The 20355-nt window shown below is 43.2% G+C and overlaps 1 protein-coding gene across 5 annotated transcripts in view; it reads right to left on the reverse strand.

Moving 5' to 3' along the window:
* LRIG2 (leucine rich repeats and immunoglobulin like domains 2) overlaps nt 1–20355 on the reverse strand; it is a 162647-nt gene that overhangs the window by 54959 nt on the left and 87333 nt on the right. The window contains exons 1-2 of one of the 5 annotated variants that reach the window (XM_021090736.1): nt 12834–13314; nt 8393–8571 (exon numbers count right to left, since the gene is read on the reverse strand). The exons of 2 other annotated variants lie outside the window; for them this stretch is intronic. Coding sequence is in view for 1 of the 3 variants with exons in the window: in XM_021090734.1 (XP_020946393.1) it covers nt 12834–13072 (239 nt within the window). In the remaining 2 variants the exon portion in view is untranslated. Of the gene's footprint in view, nt 1–8392; nt 8572–12833; nt 13325–20355 lie in introns of those variants that run through there. 2 more of the 5 variants (XM_021090737.1, XM_021090734.1) reach the window with 2 other exon arrangements.

Genomic DNA, 20355 nt, shown 5'->3' on the forward strand with positions numbered 1-20355 from the left:
TCCTGTGTAAACCATTTCCATTTTATTAGGAAATTCTTCTAGGTGCTGCCCTCCCCACTAGAATGTTTATCAGATGTTATGTAAGACATCATGACTATTTCAAGTTTTGAGATTACTTTATAACTTTTAGTCATAATGGCAGTTTCAACTGGTTTCAACAGGAAGCCAATAACTACCTTTCAACTGAAAATTCTCCAGTCCAAAGTCCCAGTCATTGATGCTGGGAGGCAGTCAGAGGCTTCTGCCATAAGCTCCAGTCTACAGTACACACGGGGCTACCACAGAGAATCTGTCCATACCAGCTCTCCAGCTTCTATTCTATGCTTTCTGGAATGCTGGTTCCCATTTAGCATGTCTAATTAATAACACTGCTTGAATGGTAGATTTACATGCATTCTGTTTTATGATACTCTCCAATCAGATACATCTATCTTCATAACACACTAGGTAAATGCTCTCCAATCAGATACAACATCTACATAATACAATCAGGTAAAAAAGTCTGATCAAACAGACCATTCCCCTACAAACTTTTACCTTACATTCTCAACTGTAGCCTCCATTAGGACATATTAGCGGGCTTCCGTTTTACAATAATAAGTAGGGGAAGTAGTCCCCATCCAGACAATATGTCCATTCCCATAAAACATTCAGGTAAAGGAGCTACTTCTTTCCATAAAGCCTGTTCAAACATTCCAACTTCCATGATTCTGTTAACTCTTCCATCTTTATGTTCTCAATTGTGTCACGTTTCACCAGTGGGTTCGGTACCACAGTGCAAGGGGCTCTCCCATCAAAGAATCCCAAGAACACCTTTTCTCTACCTTTTGACCATCTTACCACTCTAGTGCAAAAGGGTTTTGAGTGTCCACCCACCCCCCACCCCAACCCTACTCCATGCTTTGAGCAAAGGGACCCTAGCCCTTTGGTTAATTTTTATCTCATTTAGTCTGCCTAACCAATCCCCAAGCAACTGCTAGTCAAGTTTCTCACAGCAATCTTACCCTTTGGATTTTTAGATTCTTCAAACTAGAGTAAACAGAGAAAACAGCCCGCCCTTTAATGTTGGGGAATCAGAAGGAATCCTTCAGCCTGCCAAACCTTGGATAGTGCAATATTAAAACCTTTGTTTTAACCCCATTCATGTCTGTTTTATTCATCCAATTTCTTAATAACCATCTTTCCATTCTGCTAAGTTGAATACTCTTCCCTTTCTTTTTCCTTTGTTTTGTTTCTAAGAATATTTACTTTATTCTTTTTTTTTTTTTTTTTTTTTTGGTCTTTTTGCCATTTCTTGGGCTGCTCCTGTGGCATATGGAGGTTCCCAGGCTAGGGGTCTAATCAGAGCTGTAGCCACCGGCCTACGCCAGAGCCACAGCAACGAGGGATCCAAGCTGCGTCTGCAACCTACACCACAGCTCTCGGCAATGCCGGATCATCAACCCACTGAGCAAGGTCAGGGATCAAACCCGCAACCTCACGGTTTCTAGTCGGATTCGTTAACCACTGAGCCACGACGGGAATGCCTATTCACCTTATTTCTTAATAACTGTTTTTAAACGTCCACCTTGCTAAGATCAGTTCCTTGACCCTCTCCCCTTGCCTTTCTCATTCTCTGTTAATTAACCTAATGTTTTTATTAACACCTACCTAAGATCCAGAGGGGAAGCTGAGACAGCAAATACATAAGGCTTCCCAACTGTCCCTTGGTTCTGTAGCAGTAAGGTTATATGGAGTGTCCACGTAAGGGTTCCCCTTAACCACAGCATTTACCATGGACTGGATAACAGGCATAGTCAGGAGCTGAATATGTTATTTATCATAGATAATGCCACATAGCTTATATAAAACACATTATCTGCTTCCACTTGGCATTTATGGGAGATGGGCAGTCCTCTTTCTCAGGATAAGCAGACTTTACAGTGGCTTTTTACCCAATCCATTAGGCTGGCTGATCCTTCAGGAATAAACCATTTTCTGTCTGGTCACATAAAGCCATCAGCGATTGTTCCATAGTGAGCTGTGGATCCTTCGACCCAAATATGCTCTTCCCCACTAAAGCATCTAAAACTAGATACTGCTCCTCAATTAATTCCAATTCGTTTCAACAAAGGCTCTTCAGGAAGCTGATGCAAGTGACCCACAAAACGAAACAACTCCTTCTCACAATACTCCCCGATTTCAGTGGTTTCTTGGTTTTGCCCTCCCCTCACACTGACTACATACAAGGTCTTGGAGGTACTTCTCTTGTCCTTGCACAATCTTCCTCTTGGAGGGCAGCTTTAAGGCAAGTGACCAAAGCTCAGACTTAGTGAAATCTAAGCTTAGTCTAGCATCAACCCAGCACTCTCTTTTAATTTCCATTTTAGCTAGTACTTATTACATTATTTCATTTTAGCTATTGTAATTTGGTTACTACAATAACCAAGGGACTGGACATTTCACCTTGTTCTTATTCATTTCCATTGCCTTTTCCTTGAACACCTTGGGAACTGGATCCACCTCTAAATCCTACCGGTAACTTTTACCTTTAGTAACTGAGAGCAGCACAGTTATACCCCACACCGTGGGTGACCATGTGGTCACCCAGGAATCAAAGGTTCTGCATCCCCTGCCTTTTTATCCTTCCTCTTCCCAAACCATGTTTCCATGATCCAGGTCCACTCTGGCTAATACCACTCCTGTGATAACAAATGTCTAGGAAAAACTCCCTATGTTAAAAGGAAAAAAGATCATTCAAGGACACTTGTTAAAACTCAGTAAGAAAGACTTGATTCAAGGTGGTATAGATTATCTCTATGGGTATAAGGATCACTACGTTGAAATTCTGCTGTGGGGAAAAGAAATTGGGCTCAACTCCAAACACTGTGTGGGCAGATGAAAATTTATAGCTAAGAAGAATAGTCAGACAAAGTCAGTGGATGGAAAGCTACAAAGATAAAACAACAAGGGCAAGGGGGTTTTTGGCTGAATAGACCTAGCTGGATTTTTGCCAAGCATAAGACATGGCAATCAGACGTGACCTGGGGGATGGAGCAAGATGAGAAACCAGATGAGATATCAAGGGTGACAAGATAGCGAGGGAAAGGCTTTCTTGCTAAACTGACTTAGCAGGGTTCTTGCTATAACTGCATTTTACAAGTATACAGACGAGTCTGAAGAGGTGGTTCAGGAGTCTTGACTAAAATTTAGTCAAAGACTCTTTGTCAGTGCCCTTTCTTAGTTCAACAGACATTCTTCTGGGAGTTCCCATCGTGGCGCAACAGAAAGGAATCCGACTAGAAACCATGAGGCTGTGGGTTCGAGCGATCCCTGGCCTTGCTCAGTGGATTAGGGATCAGCATTGCCGTGAGCTGTGGACAGGTCGCAGCAGAGGCACTCGGATCTGGTACTGCAGTGGCTATGGTGTAGGCTGGCAGCTGTAGCTCCAACTTGACCCCTAGCATGGGAACCTCCATATGCCACAGGTGCATCCCTAAAAAAAAAAAGAGGGAGAGAGACATTCTTCTTTCCTCGATATAAGTCTATTTTGTCATTCAATGGCCTTTTGCTAATTAAAGACTAGGTGAACCTTCCATGAGGACTTGTAATTAGAGGATTCTTAGATTTGAACTTGAAGCATCTTTAAATGGTAGAGTGAGGATGGCAATGGCCATTTGAAAAATTTTCCTGCTCTGCAGTGTACATGTGGAACTGTAAGTGCTCCATACCTCAGGAGGCACAAAGGTTGCCCATACACAATAGGTTGTGGGCTCTTTTTTTTAGATTTATATCAAGTAACCTTGGAGCTCCCCTTGTGGCTCAGTGGTAACAAACCCAAGCAGTATCCAGGAGGACGTGGGTTCAATCCCTGGCGCCACTCAGTAGGTTAAGGATCCGGCGCTGCCATGAGCTGTGGTGTAGGTTGCAGACGCAGCTCAGATCTGGCAATGCTATGGCTGTGGTATAGGCCTGCAGCTGTGGTGCAGGCAGGCAGTTGCAGCTCCAATTTGATCCCTGGCCTGGGAACATCCATGTGCCACAGGTACGGCCCTAAAAAGACAAAAATAAAAATAAAAAATAAATAAAAAATCAAGCAATTTAGCTTCAGCTTGCAGGATTTCAGGAAAAGGGTAATTTTAGTTCTCAGTGATGCCAAGTCAGGACGGTGGGAGAAACACTAGAAACATTAGTTTGGAGAGTCACAGCCAGATATTGAAGGAAATTAGAACTGAGTTTGGCAAAAGTGCAAGAAAGAATCCACAAGTGTACACTACAGTTTTACACTGAAACAAACAAAAGATTTCTCTCTACAGTTAACTTTTTAATTCCTGTTTACGAAATAGTTCAGGTCTCATTAGATTTGTCCTGATTATATAAGTACAACAAGAATAGTGATTGACCTTATAGGCGGGCTTGTTCTGAGTTAGTTTTGCTAAAACTTTTCATAAGGAATCTCAGATTAGGCTTTTAAAAGCCTCTAGAAGGCTATCCAGGAACTAGCTACCAGACTTTATCTCCCACCCCTACAGATTTAGGTAAATTTCTCTCTTCTTGAGGTTCCCAAGACAGCCTCAGGTTCCTGGACCTGCCAGGAAGTGACATTTCTTACTCATCTAACCCTGCAAGCCAGACACCAGGCCCGTCTTCCCAAGAGCATGGTTCCATAGAGTCAACCTCACTCCCTTAAACCAGATGCTATGCACAATTTACTCTTTTTTTGTCTTTTGCCTTTTTAGGGCCGCACCCGCAACATATGGAAGTTCCCAAGCTAGGGGTCTAATCGGAGCTACAGCTGCCGGCCTACACCAGAGCTATAGCAACACCAGATCCGAGCCGCATCTGCAACCTACACCACAGCTCACGGCAACGCCAGATCCTTAACCCACTGAGCAAGGCCAGGGATCAAACCTACAACCTCATGGTTCCTAGTCGGATTCATTAACCAGTGCACCACGACTGGAACTCCACAAGAGCAGATTCTTATTGAACTTCCTCAAATTACTATGTTGTCATGAAAATAAGAATACTGAATAAAAGTTTCTGAATTCTTCATGGATCAAGTACAAAGAAAAAAATAACAGTTTCATCTTTGTTCACAAAGGTATAACCTACCACACAGTTGTAAGCTATAGATAACATAAGAGAAAACAAAAAGGTTCTTTAAATTTGAAGAATAAAACATTAAAAAAACAGAATGTTTCATTCTTCCTTTTTTTTGACTGCACCCACAGCATGTGGAAGTTCCTGGGCCAGGGATCAAACCCATGTCACAGCAGCCACCCAAGCCGCTGCAGTGACAATGCTGGATCCCTAACCCACTGGGCCATAAAAGAACTCCTAAAGAACCAGCAATGTCTCAAACAAAGAGTCATTAAAAAAAAAATTGTTGGAGTTCCCATTGGGGCTCAGTGGTTAATGAATCCGACTAGGAACCATGAGGTTGCGGGTTCGATCCCTGGCCTTGCTCAGTGGGTTAAGGATCCGGCATTGCTGTGAGCTGTGGTGTAGGTCGCAGACGAGGCTCAGATCTGGCATTGCTGTGGCTCTGGCATAGGTCAGCTGTAGCTCTGATTAGACCCCTAGCCTGGGGAACTCCATATGCTGAGGGTGCAGCCCTAAAAAAGACAAAAGACAAAAAAAATAATAATAATAATAAAATTAAAAAATAAAAGACTTCAAAGGCAAATACAGAAAGTCACATAATTGTAAAAAAAAAACTTAGCTATTCTAATATCGAAAAGACTCATTCTTTTTAAGTAATCAAAGACTTGATAGACAATATGAAGCACAGGAAATTATTTTGATAATACACAAAATCTTTGTTCCCTAGGTAGATTACTTAAAAGATAAAGGGAAATCTTTTCAAAGTTTTTTTTTTTTTTTTTTGGCCACGCCCACAGCATGTGTAAGTTCCTGGGTCAGGGACCAAAGCCACACCACAGAAGTGACCCAAATCTCTACAGTGACAACATGGGATTCTTAACCAGTTGAGCCACAAGGGAACTTGAAGGTTTTGGGGATTTTTTTTTTTTTTTTTTTTTTTTTTGCTTTTTAGGGTATTTCCCTATTAACTATTTTTACAACACATGCATGTTAGGCAAACTTCACAAAAGCAAAAACCTAAAAGGTTTACATACATGATCTTTTCCCTCTTTTTTCTTTATTTTACTGTTATGCTTAACATACATCAAGTAATTCATTTTTATTACACATTTTATACTCAGTTTGGACTTAATGTCTTCACTATATTTAATGCTGGCAACTCTGAAGACCTGCCTGTTTTTATTTTACCAACAGTTTTTAAATTCGTTTCTGTTTGATTTTTTCTCTTTTTAGGGGCACAACTGCAGCATTTGCAAGTTCCCAGGCTAGGAGTTGATTTGGAGCTGCAGCTGAGGGCCTACACCACAGCCACACCAGATCCGAACTGCATCTGCGACCTATGCGGCAGCTTGCTGCAAAGCTGGAGCCTCAACCTGCTGAGCGAGGCCAGGGCTCAAACCCACATCCTCATGGATTCTATGTTGGGTTCTTGACCCATTGAGCCAGAACAAGAACTCCTAAATTAGCTTCATTTACAAAAAATTATCCCAGATCAGGTGAACTCAGAACACTGAGTTGCTCTATTTCTAAAGGTTTCAGGAATACTTAATTTATGCAATTGCTCATTTATCTCTAAGCCAATTTGAACAACACTCTTAAAGGACTTTATGAATTAATCTGGTAATAGCATCTAGAAGTGAAAAAAAAATCACACATCTATAACATACACACAGACATACATACACATGTAGACAGATTCAAATAGAGATCTTAGAGTTTTCATTAGAAAATTTTAGCCATGAGTTAAACAGTAATATGAACACACTAGTTTATATGAAATACTTAGCTCTTGTTTTTCCTCTATTTTACTTTTTCATGTGAATTGTATTTATAGTAATGGAAAAAGTTTCAGTTATCTGTTTACCAATTCTGTAGAAACCACCTTCCCTAGCCTTGATGTGTAATCTTACGGGGAGGCCATAGACCAAATTTCAGATGCTGACCAAGGACACCTAGAGGCTGTCTGGTTGTCTCCAAAGCCCATCCAACTGGCGACAACATCCAGACTATTACCAATTAGCTTTTTTCCTTTTCAGCCTCAAGTAGTTGCTTGCGAGGAGGGTCCCTAAGTACCTTAACAGCCCCCAATGGAGGGCGGGAGGCTCAAAGCTCAAGTGGCTATAAAGATGGAGATGAAAAAAGGTCCGACAGAGCTGGAGCTGCATAGGGATAGAGGAAGAAGGGGTTTTGAGGGTGACAACTCATAGGATTCAAGGGAAGTAGAGGGAAGACTGAAGAGGTAAGAGCATAAAAGAAGAGCAGAAGCAAAAGGGAAGAGAGAGGGCTTAGAAGAGCCAGTGTGGAGAGATCACAAGTTTCCCAAAGAAGCCAGTGAAGTTCCATGCTATTCTCAACAAAAACATGCCAATAAGAATGGAGGCATGGAGTTCCCATTGTGGCTCAGTGGTTAACAAATCCGACTAGGAACCATGAGGTTGTGGGTTCAATCCCTGGCCTTGCTCAGTGGGTTAAGGATCCAGTGTGGCTGAGAGCTGTGGTGTAGGTCACAGACTTGGCTCAGATCTGGCGTTGTTGTGGCTGTGGTGTAGGCCGGCAGCTACAGCTCTGATTAGACCCCTAGCCTGGGAACCTCCATATGCCACAGGTGCGGCCCTAGAAAAGGAAGTAAAAAAAAAAAAAAAAAAAAGAATGGAGGCAGAAAGGGCTTACAGAGAATACAGTCAGCTGGGGTTCAAGCAGGGGGCTAGGCCACCTAGTAAGTTCTCATGGGAGGAACAGGGCTTAGAGAGAGAATATAGAGGACCTCACAGAGCCAGGAGGAAGGACTTCCAGCATAAGGATTCAGAGAATTGGAAAAAAAAAAAAAAAAAAAGCCAGGAAGAAGAGACTTCCAGCCCAAAAAAGTCAAGGAATAATCCCCACTCAAGAGAAAAAGAGCCAGGAAGGAGAACGTTCCAGATCAGGAAGTACCTTTCAAACAAAGAAGGCTAGGACTCTAACTGAGCTTTCCTACAAATAGAAAAACCTGAGATTCTAACCCAGCCTGTGTTTACCTGGAACTCTATCCCCTCTTCTGGAGTACACAGTTGACCTTTGAACAAGAGAAAGTTAGGGGCACTGACACTCCGCACTGTTGAAAATCCACATATAACTTATAATTGGCCTTCTGTACATGTGGTTCCTCTGCATCCAAGGTTCTACATCCTTGGATTCAACCGACCCTGGATCATGTGGTACTGTACCATTTACTACTGAAAAAAATCTGTAAAAAAAATCTGTAAAAAAAAACCCATGTTGTTCAAGGACCACCATACTCAGACTCTTAAGAATCAAAATCTGTCCTTACCAGCTTCCATGGACGTTTGTCCAGAGCAATGGTTCAGGAGTCGGACTCACCAATGGATCCCCGATCAATCAGTCAGGAGTGAAGATAAAGGCTTCAAAAGGTACGTACTTAGGGTCCTGGGTGAGAGGTCCGGGGGTCCAATGATGAATCTGATCCTATCCCGAGTTGTGGCACCATAACTGTTAAAAGGAAAACAATACTCAATGACACTTGTTAAAGCATGGTAAGGAAGACTTCCAGGGACAGAGCTTTCTTGACACATACAGGAACCACTGCAATGAAACTGTGAAGGTGGGGAAAGAGATCGAGCTTAACTCGGAATACTGCCTGAATGAGAGGAAATTTATAGCTAAGGAGCAGGGTGGGGTCAGTGAAAGGAAAATTACTAAGAGGAAACATCAGAAGTAAAGGGGGTGCGGGGTTTCCTAAACAAACCCAACAGGATTCTTGCTGAAGACAGGCCTGGGTAATCAGGTATCGCCTGGGGGATGGAGCAGGCGGAATCTAATCAGATATCGAGGGTGGGAGATTCTTACTGAACTGATTTATCAGGGTTACTGCTAAAACTGCATTCTATGAGGATGTGCACAGATGGGGGTCCAGGATAATGTTCAGGAACCTGACCAAAGTTTGGTCAAGCAAAAAAATTTTTCTCACTGGTTTCTTCCTCTACTCACACGCACTGTACTTCTGACAACAGATGTGTGCTTTTTTTCAACCAATTCTCCAACACCAGCTGGATGTCCTGCAATTCAATTCCATTCTGACACTAGCTGGATTTAGTTCAGACTTCACTGGCCAAGGGCTCAGTCCCACAAGTTGGCCCCCCACACTTCAGACACCAATCACAAATGCTAGGTCCCCATGATGCCCACAGTTTCCATCCAACTTGGCTACAAACTGGAGGGTCCCACAACCCCCTCCTCCGTGGATTCAAGCACCTGCTAAAAGAGCTCACAGAACTCAAGGAAACACTTACTTCCATTTACTGGCTTTTAGATAATAAAGGACATGATAAAGGACACAAACGAACAGCCAGATAAAAAGATACACAAGGCGAGATCCAGAAAGGTCTGATGCAGGAGCCTCTGTCCCCGTGGAACTGGGTCCACCACCCCAGAGGCTCTCAGAACTCCATACTTCCACGATGCTTAGGGAGGCTTCATCACACACGCGTGATCAGTCACTACCACCATCTCTAGCCCCCCTCCTCTTTCAGCAGAATGGGGGGTGGGGTTGAAAGTTCCAAGCTTCTAAGCATGGCATGGTCTTTCTGGTGACCAGCCCCCCATCCAGGAGCCCACCAAGAGTCACCTCATTAGGTCAAAAGACACTCCTATTACTCAGGAAATTCCAAGAGATGTAGGAGCTCTGCGCCAGGAATCAGGGTCAAAGACCAAATATAAAAACAAAAGGTAAGGGAGTGCCCATTGTGGCTCAGTGGGTCAAGAATCAGACTAGCATCCATAAGGATGTGGGTTCGATCCCTGGCCTTGCTCAGTGGGTTAAGGATCTGGAGTTGGCACAAGCTGCGACAAAGGCCACAGACGCAGCTCAGATCTGGTGTTTCTGTGGCTGTGGTGTAGGCCGGCAGCCGGTTCGACCCCATAGCTCAGGAGTTTCCATATGCTGCAGGTGCAGCCCTAAAAAGAACAAAAAACAAAAAAATAAACAAAACAACAACAACAACAAAAATAACCCACAAAAGGTACTCCTAGTTCTCTTATCACTTTGGAAATTATGAGGATTTCAGGGGTTCTGTGCCAGGAACTGGGGGCAGATACAGATTTTAAAACCCAGGATTAATGAATTTTGTCTACCTCCCTTTTTGATGATTGCCATAAGTTTGAGCATTTGAGTCTGAATCACTAATACATTTAAAGTATTGCACGTGGTTTTTGTTTTTGTTTTCAACTTTACTTTTATTAAAAATGAGGTTAGGAGTTCCTGTGGTGGCTCATAAAGTACTGCATGTGTTTTAAAAATTCAAAATTAGGAGTTCCTGTCATGGTGCAGTGGAAACGAATCTGACTAGGAACCATGGGGTTGTGGGTTCGATCCCTGGCCTCACTCGGTGGGTTAAAGATCTGGCATTGCCGTGAGCTGTGGTGTAGGTCAGAGGCTACAGCTCTGATTCAAACCCTAGTCTGAGAAATTCCATATGCCATGGGTGCAGCCCTAAAAAGACAAAAAAGACAGGAAGAAAAAAAAAAAAAGGCCAGCTTGTAGTCGAAAATAAATAATCAAAATTACATGAAGAATCCCACATGCACATGGTGGTTCTATAGCTGAAGATAACTGATGAAAAATGTTACACTTCTCAATTTAAAACATCACAATCTCATCTTTTAATATTCTAAGAGTTTCTTTGCTAATGTAAAACCTCCATCCAATCCCATTTCTACAACAGAAATGCTCTCCAAGGCATTCAGTCCAACTGAAAATGTCAATTTCATTACAGGACATTTAAAATTTTTGAATGTCATTTGGCTTTAAGCAATTTGTCTTGATTAGACAAAAATCAAACTTAAACACAAAATAAATGCTTCTTACATAAAACTATTTCTAATTATTGTTTATCTACCCAATGGAGGATCTCAGAAAGTAGGCAACATTTATTTCTTTTTTTTTTTTTTTTTTTTTTTTTTTTTGCTATTTCTTTGGGCCGCTCCCACAGCATATGGAGGTTCCCAGGCTAGGGGTCGAATCGGAGCTGCAGCCGCCGGCCTACGCCAGAGCCACAGCAACGCAGGATCCGAGCCGTGTCTGCAACCTACACCACAGCTCACGGCAATGCCGGATCGTTAACCCACTGAGCAAGGGCAGGGACCGAACCCGCAACCTCATGGTTCCTAGTCGGGTTCGTTAACCACTGCGCCACGACGGGAACTCCCACATTTATTTCAATTACAGCTAAACAAGGTCGTGTTGTTTTTAAACCTGCACAGGATTTATTTTGTCATAATCAGGTAGCTGTTCCAAGAATTTCTTAGAAAAAAAGTACTTGCTGTGCTAGGCTTAATTCAGACTATGCTTCACGTTAATATGAATTTTTAAATCTTATTTGCGTCAACAGAACCAGAAGTAGCTAAGAGTGTCACTATCATAAGACAACAGAAAACACCTTATTATACTGCAGATCTAAGCTACTGCAACATTTGGTTAAGTTACCTTAATTTTCTCAAGGAATTTATGAGATATCTTTCTTTCCTATCTCCCATAATCTATTCGCAAATGTACAAATGCTTTAAACCTCAGCAGACATTCTCTCTGCATTCCACTCTTTCATTCCATTTCCAATGAAAATCCAAACAGCCCCTCATATTTTATTCACACCCCAATCTATTCTTTTGTGTGTGACGGGTCTTATTTTTTATTGTTTTTTATTTTTTTGGCCGTATACAGCATGCAGAAATTCCTGGGCCAGGGATCAAACCCACGCCACAGCAGCGACCAGAGCCACTGCAGTGACAACACCAGATCCTTAACCTGCTGCAAGACAAGAGAACCCCAGGCAGATCTTTTTTAGAGATGGCTCTATTAGAAGTGTGTCAGTTACCAAATACATTGCTCAGTTAGTGGCAGAGAAATAACTGTTACTGGTTAAGAAGCCCCATAACTGTAGCATTTAATACCTACTGTTGCTCCTAATGCCACCAGGCTGACTCAGACTAATGAGCTTTGCAGGTGCCACTGCCTAACACAGGCCTGTCAAGATGAGCACTCAGCAGTGGAGTCTCCAGAAGAATTCATCCAACCATTGTACCTCCTTCTCATACAGAAACAAAGAGGACTGATTTTTAGATTCTTTGCCACAAGGAAATGCACTGAAAACAAAATATTGCTTATTTTTGTAAAGAATAGGTCTTTCCTTCTTTACCGTGAAGCCTCAATTAGATCAAGGATGCTACTTGTAAAGATTAAATCAAGCATGCTATTTATAAAGATACTTGTCCAAGGTGATCCTGGATGCAGTAACACATCAAGTTTTAATCCAGCTAAGTGTCAAAACTACAGCACAAAATTGCGAACTACATCCAAAAGACAGTTCATAAGTCTTTATGATCGTGGCTATAAAATCACGTGCCTGGCCACCATCCACCAGAGATACTGCACGACGCAGCCCAAACTGGGCGAGGAGTCCCAACCAGGCAGAGCCAATGCCGGTGCCCAAGGCCAGTGATCCCTTAACAATATCCCCGCCCCCAACCCCTCCCAGCCCAGGAATCACAGGCTCCCAGGTCCCTGGTCTTCATACAAGTCTCCAGAACCTTAGCACCAGGTTTTCAAGCTACCGCTAACCCCTAAAAAAGTTCTTAACATCGCAAAGGCATTTCTCTTCAGAACTTAGGGTCTCCCGACCACGCCCGTCTCCCTCCTGTCCCTCTTGGAGGGGGAGCCCCTTTTTTCCTTTGATCCCCCACCCAGCGACTCTACTCACAAGCTGGCTGTGTCGGGGGGCAGCGAACTCGAGAGCGCCCTCCAGCTGGGCGCTGGTAATTTCCTGCGACTGCAATCCAGCAGAGGGATGCGACAGGAGCAGGGCGCAGGGCAGAGGCTTGCCCGGGCGGCGGGCAGCAAGAGCAGGACAGCCTGGGCGAGGAACAGGAGCCGGGAAAACAGTCCGGTCCCACACTCCAGCAGCTGCTCCTCCCGGACGCCTTGGGGCGCCGACGCCATTTTCCCCCAATCCCCCGACCTGGACCCAGGCGAAGAGAGACGCCAGCTAGAAAAGGCAGCTCGGCGGAGATGCGTGGAGGCTGCGCGACCACCCGGAACACCGGCTGTCGCCAGTAACCTCTAAAGACAGGCAAGGGGCGGATACAGCGCGGGTGCGGGGGCGGCGGCCGAGGACACCCAGGGCTGAGGCCCTACGGACAACGCTCCTCCGCCCCGCCCCACGACGCAACGTCTTCACGCACAGGAATCCACCAATTGGTGCCATAGGATGAGGTCGCGTCGGGGGCGGTACCCCATGAGGGGCGGGGCCGGAGGCAGTGAGTTCCTTAAGGAGGACTTAAAGGAGTTCAGCGCCTTGGGGCGCCCCCTGGCGTTCGGCCGCCGTTTCTCCGCTGGAGGGCGCAGTGGCTCCTTAGTAAGAAGTGGGGAGCTGAAACGCTGAAAGTCCAAAGTCCTGATTTGGGACCTATCTACTAGTAGTAGAAAAGGCTCTTTTATTGTCTCTGGGTTCCAAGAAAGGGCAATGGCAGAAGGGGTGCCTAACAAGTAGCAAAGGTATCCCGCGTCTACAGGGACGCGGGAGCTTACATGTAACCTATCGGCCTCCAGAATTGAGCTGAGACCTCTTCCGTCCCTCCTGCTGGTTTGTGGATGGTGCAGTCCTGCGAGTGGGAGGCAACTCCCACTCTGCTAACAAAAAGCAAGTTACCACTATCAATTGATGGACTCTTATTAAACTCCGAAGGTAGAGGCCCTGTTTGTTCATCTGTGTGCCTCCAGCTTCTGTTCTATCTTGGAGTTCAATAAATGTTGATGGAGCCGCACCTGCAAAGCATGTCTTTAAGAAAAATATTCTTATTTCCTCTGTTTTGAAGAATACTGTCCTATATTTACACTCTCAGAAAAGCAATCAGAACATGTAGGATTTTTGTTTGTTTATTTTTTGGCTGCACTCAAGGCATGGGGAGGTTCCCAGGCCAGAGATCCAACATGGGCCACATCCGTGGCAACACAGGATCCTTAGCCCTCTGAGCCACTAGGGAACTCCCTTTGGCGAGAGATATATATATTGGGGGGGGGGTGCAGAACATGTAGACAAAGAGGATGTTGAACAGTCAACAAAGTGAAGGTTGGATGTGAGGAATTTTTTATTTATCCTGAAGCAGAGGCTATGGAAAACCTGTCAGGAACAGAGAAGTCTGGCTGCCTTATGCTCACTCAGCCATGTATTATATCCAAGATTATGGATAAGACTTTGACAATAATAGTGATACTTACATTTGGAGCTTTTGTGCTTTTCAAAGAGCCTTTGCATTGTTACATTGTTTGATCTGGAGAACTGAAACTGGGAAATAAACCCAAAACGGTTAAACTAATTTAGCCAGAAACAGAGATAGGCTGGCATTACTATGAGTTTTCTGACTCTTGTAGGTTAAAAACCCAAGCAGGTTAAAAAGAATGATAATACCTAGGTCATAGGGTTGTCCTAGAAAGTAACTGAAGTCAGTCTTTCCATGGCAGATTTAGAGTCACAATTATACTTTTAAAAACTTTTTTTTTTTTTTTTTGCCATAGTGTGCAGCAGTTTGATGTGGAATCTCAGTTCCCAGACCAGGAATCGAACCCAAGCCACAGCAGTACAAGCACTGAATCCTAACCACTAGGCCACCAGGGAACTCCTCTGCTTCCTAATATTGAAATATTCTTGGAATCAAGGACACATTCAATGCTCCAATCCAAAGAAAGTTTAAAGCCAAGATAGCAGAGTAAAATTTACTCTTAGCTCACTTCCCTGGCTGTTGAGAATACTTAACAACCTCCAATAAGAAACCGGGCATAAGCAGGAGCCCCACAAAAAAGTGGGGCATCTTAGTACCACTCTACATCACAGTTTCAAAGCTTCCCTATGGGTCCTTTAGAAATTCATGCTCTCTGGAGTTCCCTGGTGGTTTAGCATTTGAGGACTTGACATGGTCACTGCTGTGGTTCAGGTTGGATCCATTTGTAAAAAGCTTTTACATTTAATTAGGTCCCATTTCTTTATTTTTGCTTTTATTTCTTACATTAGGAGACAGGTCTCAAAAAAATATTGCTATAATTTATGTCCAAGAGTGTTGTCTATAGTCTGTGTTATATATTCTGCCTATGTTTTATTGTTTCAAGTCTTATGTTTAGGTCTTTAATCCATTTTGAGTTTATTTTTGTATATGATATAAGGAAATATTCTAATCTCATTCTTTTACATGTAGCTGTCCAGTTTTCCCAGCACCACTTATTGAAGAGACTGTCTTTTCTCCATGGTGTATTCTTGCCTCCTTTGTTGTAGATTAATTGACCATAAGTACGTGGGTTTATTTTTGGCTCTATTCTGTTCCATTAACCTATGTGTTTGTTTTTGTGCCAGTGTAAAGATATAAGGATTTTTTTTTTTTTGTCTTTTTGTCTTTTTGCCTTTTCTAGGGCCACACCCACGGCATATGGAGATTCCCAGGCTAGGGGTCGAATGGGAGCTATAACCACCAGCGTACGCCACAGCCACAGCAACGCGGGATCCAAACCACGTCTGCCACCTACACCATAGCTCACGGCAACGCCAGATCCTTAACCCACTGAGAGAGGCCAGGGATCGAACCTGCAACCTCATGGTTCCTAGTCAGATTCGTTTACCATTGAGCCATGATGGGAACTCCAAGATATAAGGATTTTAAAAGAAGAAAACTATCCTTATTCACACAGGATATGATTGTCTGAAGAAAAAAGTCCAAAAAAATCTTCGAGTAAACTCTTGGAACTAGTAAAAAGTTTCAACAAGGTTATGACTATAAAATCAACATACTAAAATCAATATTATCCTAATGCTAATAAGTCAGTAATAATACAATATAATTTTTAAAATATACGTAACAGCAATAAAAACTAAAGATTCTTAGGATAAACTAAAAGATACCTAGACCAAAGAAGTGCAAGATAAGAAGTATATAGAGAACATCATAAAGCATTATTGAAAAGTTTTTTTGGTTTTTTGGGTTTTTTTGGAGGGGGGTCATACCCACAGCATATGCAAGTTCCATATGCTGCCAGGGATGGAATCCAAGCCTCAGCTTTGACCTATGCTGTATCTGCAGCAACCCTGGATCCTTAACCCACTGTGTGGGGCCAGGGATCAAACCCTCACTGCCACAGAGACAAGGCAGGATCCTTAATCTACTACGTCACAGTGGGAACTCCCAAAAAGTATTTTCTTGGGGGGGTTGTCTTTTTTTTAGGGCCGCATCTGGGGCATATGGAGGTTCTCAGGCTAGGGTCAAATCAGAGCTGTAACTGCCAGCCTACACCACAGCCACTGCAATGCCAGATCCAAGCCAGATCTGTGATCTACACCACAGCTCAAAGCAACACCGGATCCTTAACCCACTGAGTGAGGCCAGGGATCGAACCTGCGTCTTCACGGATGCTAGTCAGATTCGTTTCCACTGAGCCATGATGGAACTCCCCAAAAAGTATTTTTTTTTAAGGCTTAAATAGATGGAGAGTTTTGCTATGCTTTTAGACTGAGAGAATCATTATTTTAAAGATTAATTCCTCAGGGCAATCTGTAGGTTTAATGTAACCCTAATAAAATTCCCTAATATACATGGCATATTGCAAGGGGAAAATAATATCAAAGACCCTCTCAGAGGAAAAAATTATAGAACTTGCTTTACTAGATATCAAGATAGGATTTAAAGTTGTAGTGGAGTTCCCGCCATGGCGCAGGGGTTAACGAATCCGACTAGGAACCATGAGGTTGCGGGTTCGGTCCCTGCCCTTGCTCAGTGGGTTAACGATCCGGCGTTGCCGTGAGCTGTGGTGTGGGTTGCAGACACGGCTCGGATCCCGCATTGCTGTGGCTCTGGCGTAGGCCGGTGGCACAGCTCCGATTCAACCCCTAGCCTGGGAACCTCCATATGCCGCGGGAGCGGCCCAAGAAATAGCAAAAAGACAAAAAAAATAAATAAATATTAAAAAAAATAAAGTTGTAGTAATTAAATAGTATTGGAGTTCCTGATGTGGCACAGTGGGTTAATGATCTGGCTTGTCTCTGTGGAGACTCAGGTTCGATCCCTGGCCCAGGTCAGTGGGTTAAGGATCCAGCGTTTCCACAGCTGTGGTACAGGATGCAGCTGTGGCTCAGATTTGACCCCTGGTCCGGGAACTTCCATATACCATGGGTATAGACCAAAAAAAAGGAAAACTATTTTATTTAAAGATGCATACGTAGGCAGTAAAACATAAGGAAAAGCAAAGAAATTGTAAAAGCTGAGTGATTACTTCTACAGAAAAGGAGGACAATTGTGAACAGGTGCCACTTGCAGCTCTGGGACTTGACACTAGGTATGTCTCCTCCACGTTTGCTCTCTTTCTCTTTCCTGTAGATGAGAACAAGGCAGTGACCCACCTTTGACTTTAGGAGATAGTGATATGCCCAAGAGGATGGCAGAGCCACAAGATAGCATGAACCTGGGTCCTTCATTGCCTATGTACTGCAAAATCACCTCAGCAAGGAGAACTACTTATCTTTGGACTATTTGGGGAGAAAGAAAGAAATGTCTCTATTCTTTAAACCACTGTATTTTAGGATCTCTTTGCTACAGCAGCTCCATCTTCACTAACACAGAAATATTTTGTAACCATGACCCAAAGAGCACCAACTCGGAGTTCCCTGGTGGCACATAAAGTTAAGGATCTGATGTTGCCACTGATGTGACTCTAGTCGCTACTATGGCACGTGTTCAATCCCTGGCCCAGGACTTCCACATGCTGAGGGCTCAGCCAAAAAAAAAAAAAATAGAGGACCAACCAGATGGGGAAATGTTAATAAATTTGACTACACCAAAATGAAAGATATCTGTACCACAAAACACCATAAATAATATGAAAATACAAGTTGTGATTGAAAGAAGATATTTATAATGCACATTCGTGTATTTTAAAAAATCCTTACATCAGTGGAGAAAAGATAACCTAATAGAAGAATAGACAAGTGAGTAAACATGAAATCACAAAAGAAACCAAATAGCCAAATAAACAGATGAAAAAATGTTCAACTTTTTTAAAATATTCCATTTAAATAGTAATCACATAAAGGCAAGTTAAAATTACATAAAAATATCATTCACATCCCCAAACTGGCAAATATATCAAAAATACTAAAGTCTAACCTCACCATATTTGGCATGAGTGACTGAAACTCTTGTGCCCTGTTTTTGCAGCAGCTTAATCAGTACGACCTCTTTAGAGAATAATTTTGAAAGATATAGTGAAGTTGAAGATACACATTACTATGATCCAGTAATTCCATTCCTAGATATACATTCTAGAGAAACTTGTACATTGGTGCAAAGGGACACATACATGAGTGGTTTTTGTTTTTGTTTTTTCTTTTTCTGCCACACCTATGGCATATGGAAGTTCCTGGGCTGCAGATCAAACTCCCACCACCTCAGAGACACCTCCAGATCTTTAATCCACTGTGCCACAGCAGGAACTCCCACTTGAATGTTAATTACAGCATTATTTACAATAGCTGAAAATTGGAAGCAACCTACATGTCCATCCACAAGAAAGCAGATAGATGGGGTAGCACTAAATCTTTGATTTCTTTTTTTGGGGCTGTGCCCATAGCATGTGGAAGTTTCCGACCAGAGATTGAACTTGTGCCAGAGCAGTGACCCAAGACACTGCACTGTCAATACCAGATCCTTAACTGCTGCGCTGTAAGAGAACACCAAACTTAAAGGCAAATGGAAAAAAGCAAACTGCCAATAGATGTGTACAGTATGTCCAAAATACACAGTTAAAAATACGCAAAAAATACTATCTAGTAAATATATAGTAAAAACATGTGAGGGAGTTCCCTGGTGGCCTAGTGATTGAGGATCCAGTGTTGTCACTGCTGTGATATGGGTTCTATCCCTGGCCTAGGAACTTCTGCATGTCACAGGCATGGCCAAAAATAAATAAATAAGTAAACAAACACACAGCAAATTCAAGAATATTGTGGCCTCAAAGAAATTGAAAAAGAAAGAAGAAAAAACAAACAATGAATATTGTAGCCTCTATGGAGAGAATGTGTGTGTATGTGTGTGTGAGAGAGAGAGAGAGCACATGCTTTAAATTGTCTTTACAGGAGTTCCCGTCGTGGCGCAGTGGTTAACGAATCCGACTAGGAACCATGAGGTTGCGGGTTCGGTCCCTGCCCTTGCTCAGTGGGTTAACGATCCGGCGTTGCTGTGAGCTGTGGTGTAGGTTGCAGACGCGGCTCGGATCCTGCGTTGCTGTGGCTCTGGCGTAGGCCGGTGGCTGCAGCTCCGATTCAACCCCTAGCCTGGGAACCTCCATATGCCGCGTGAGCGGCCCAAGAAATAGCAACAACAACAACAAAAAACAACAACAGAAAAAAGACAAAAAAAAAATAAAATAAAATAAATTGTCTTTACATGAGAAGAAATCAATCTCTGCTTGTGGGCCTCCAGGGAGAAAGCAAAACTCCATGAAAGCCCATTTTTATTCCTATAGAGTTGGAAACAGTCCTATTTACTTTTTTTTTTTTTTTTTTTTTTTTTGTCTTTCTAGGGCTGTACCAGCAGCATATGTAGGTTCGCAAGCTAGGGGTTGACTCGGAGCTGTAGCTGCTGACCACAGTCACAGCAAAGCTGGATCTGAGCTACGACTGTGACCTACACCACAGCTCCCGGCAACGCCAGATCCTTAACCCACTGAGTGAGGCCAGGGACCTCATGGATGCTAGTCAGACTCCTTTCCGCTGAGCCACGATGGGAACTCCTACAATTCTGTTTTAATCTCCTTCCTTACATTGTAATTTTTTCCCAAGTTTTACACAAACATACAGTAGTGGTTCTTGAATTTCAGCAAGTATCGGAATGACCTGAAGGACTTGTTAATACACACACCCCAGAGTTTCCGATTCAGTAGGTGTGGGATGACACTTGAGAATTTGTATTTCTAACATGTTCCCAAGGTGATGCTGAAGTAGCTGTTCCACTTTGAAAAATCACACTTTGGGAGTTCCTTGGTGCCTCAGTGGGTTATGGACCTGGCATGATCATTGCTGTGGCTTGGGTCGCTGCAGTAGCGAGGGTTCGATCCCTGGCCCAGGAACTTCTGTATACCGCAGGCACAACCAAAGAGAGAGAGAGAAAAGAAAACCACACTTTGAGACCTAAAGTCTATCATAGACAGCACGTGGGTTTTTATGGTTGTGGGGAACCAGGAGACAAAGC

Source organism: Sus scrofa, chromosome 4 (assembly GCF_000003025.6).
Source record: "Sus scrofa isolate TJ Tabasco breed Duroc chromosome 4, Sscrofa11.1, whole genome shotgun sequence".
In the NCBI taxonomy this organism is placed as follows: domain Eukaryota; kingdom Metazoa; phylum Chordata; class Mammalia; order Artiodactyla; family Suidae; genus Sus; species Sus scrofa.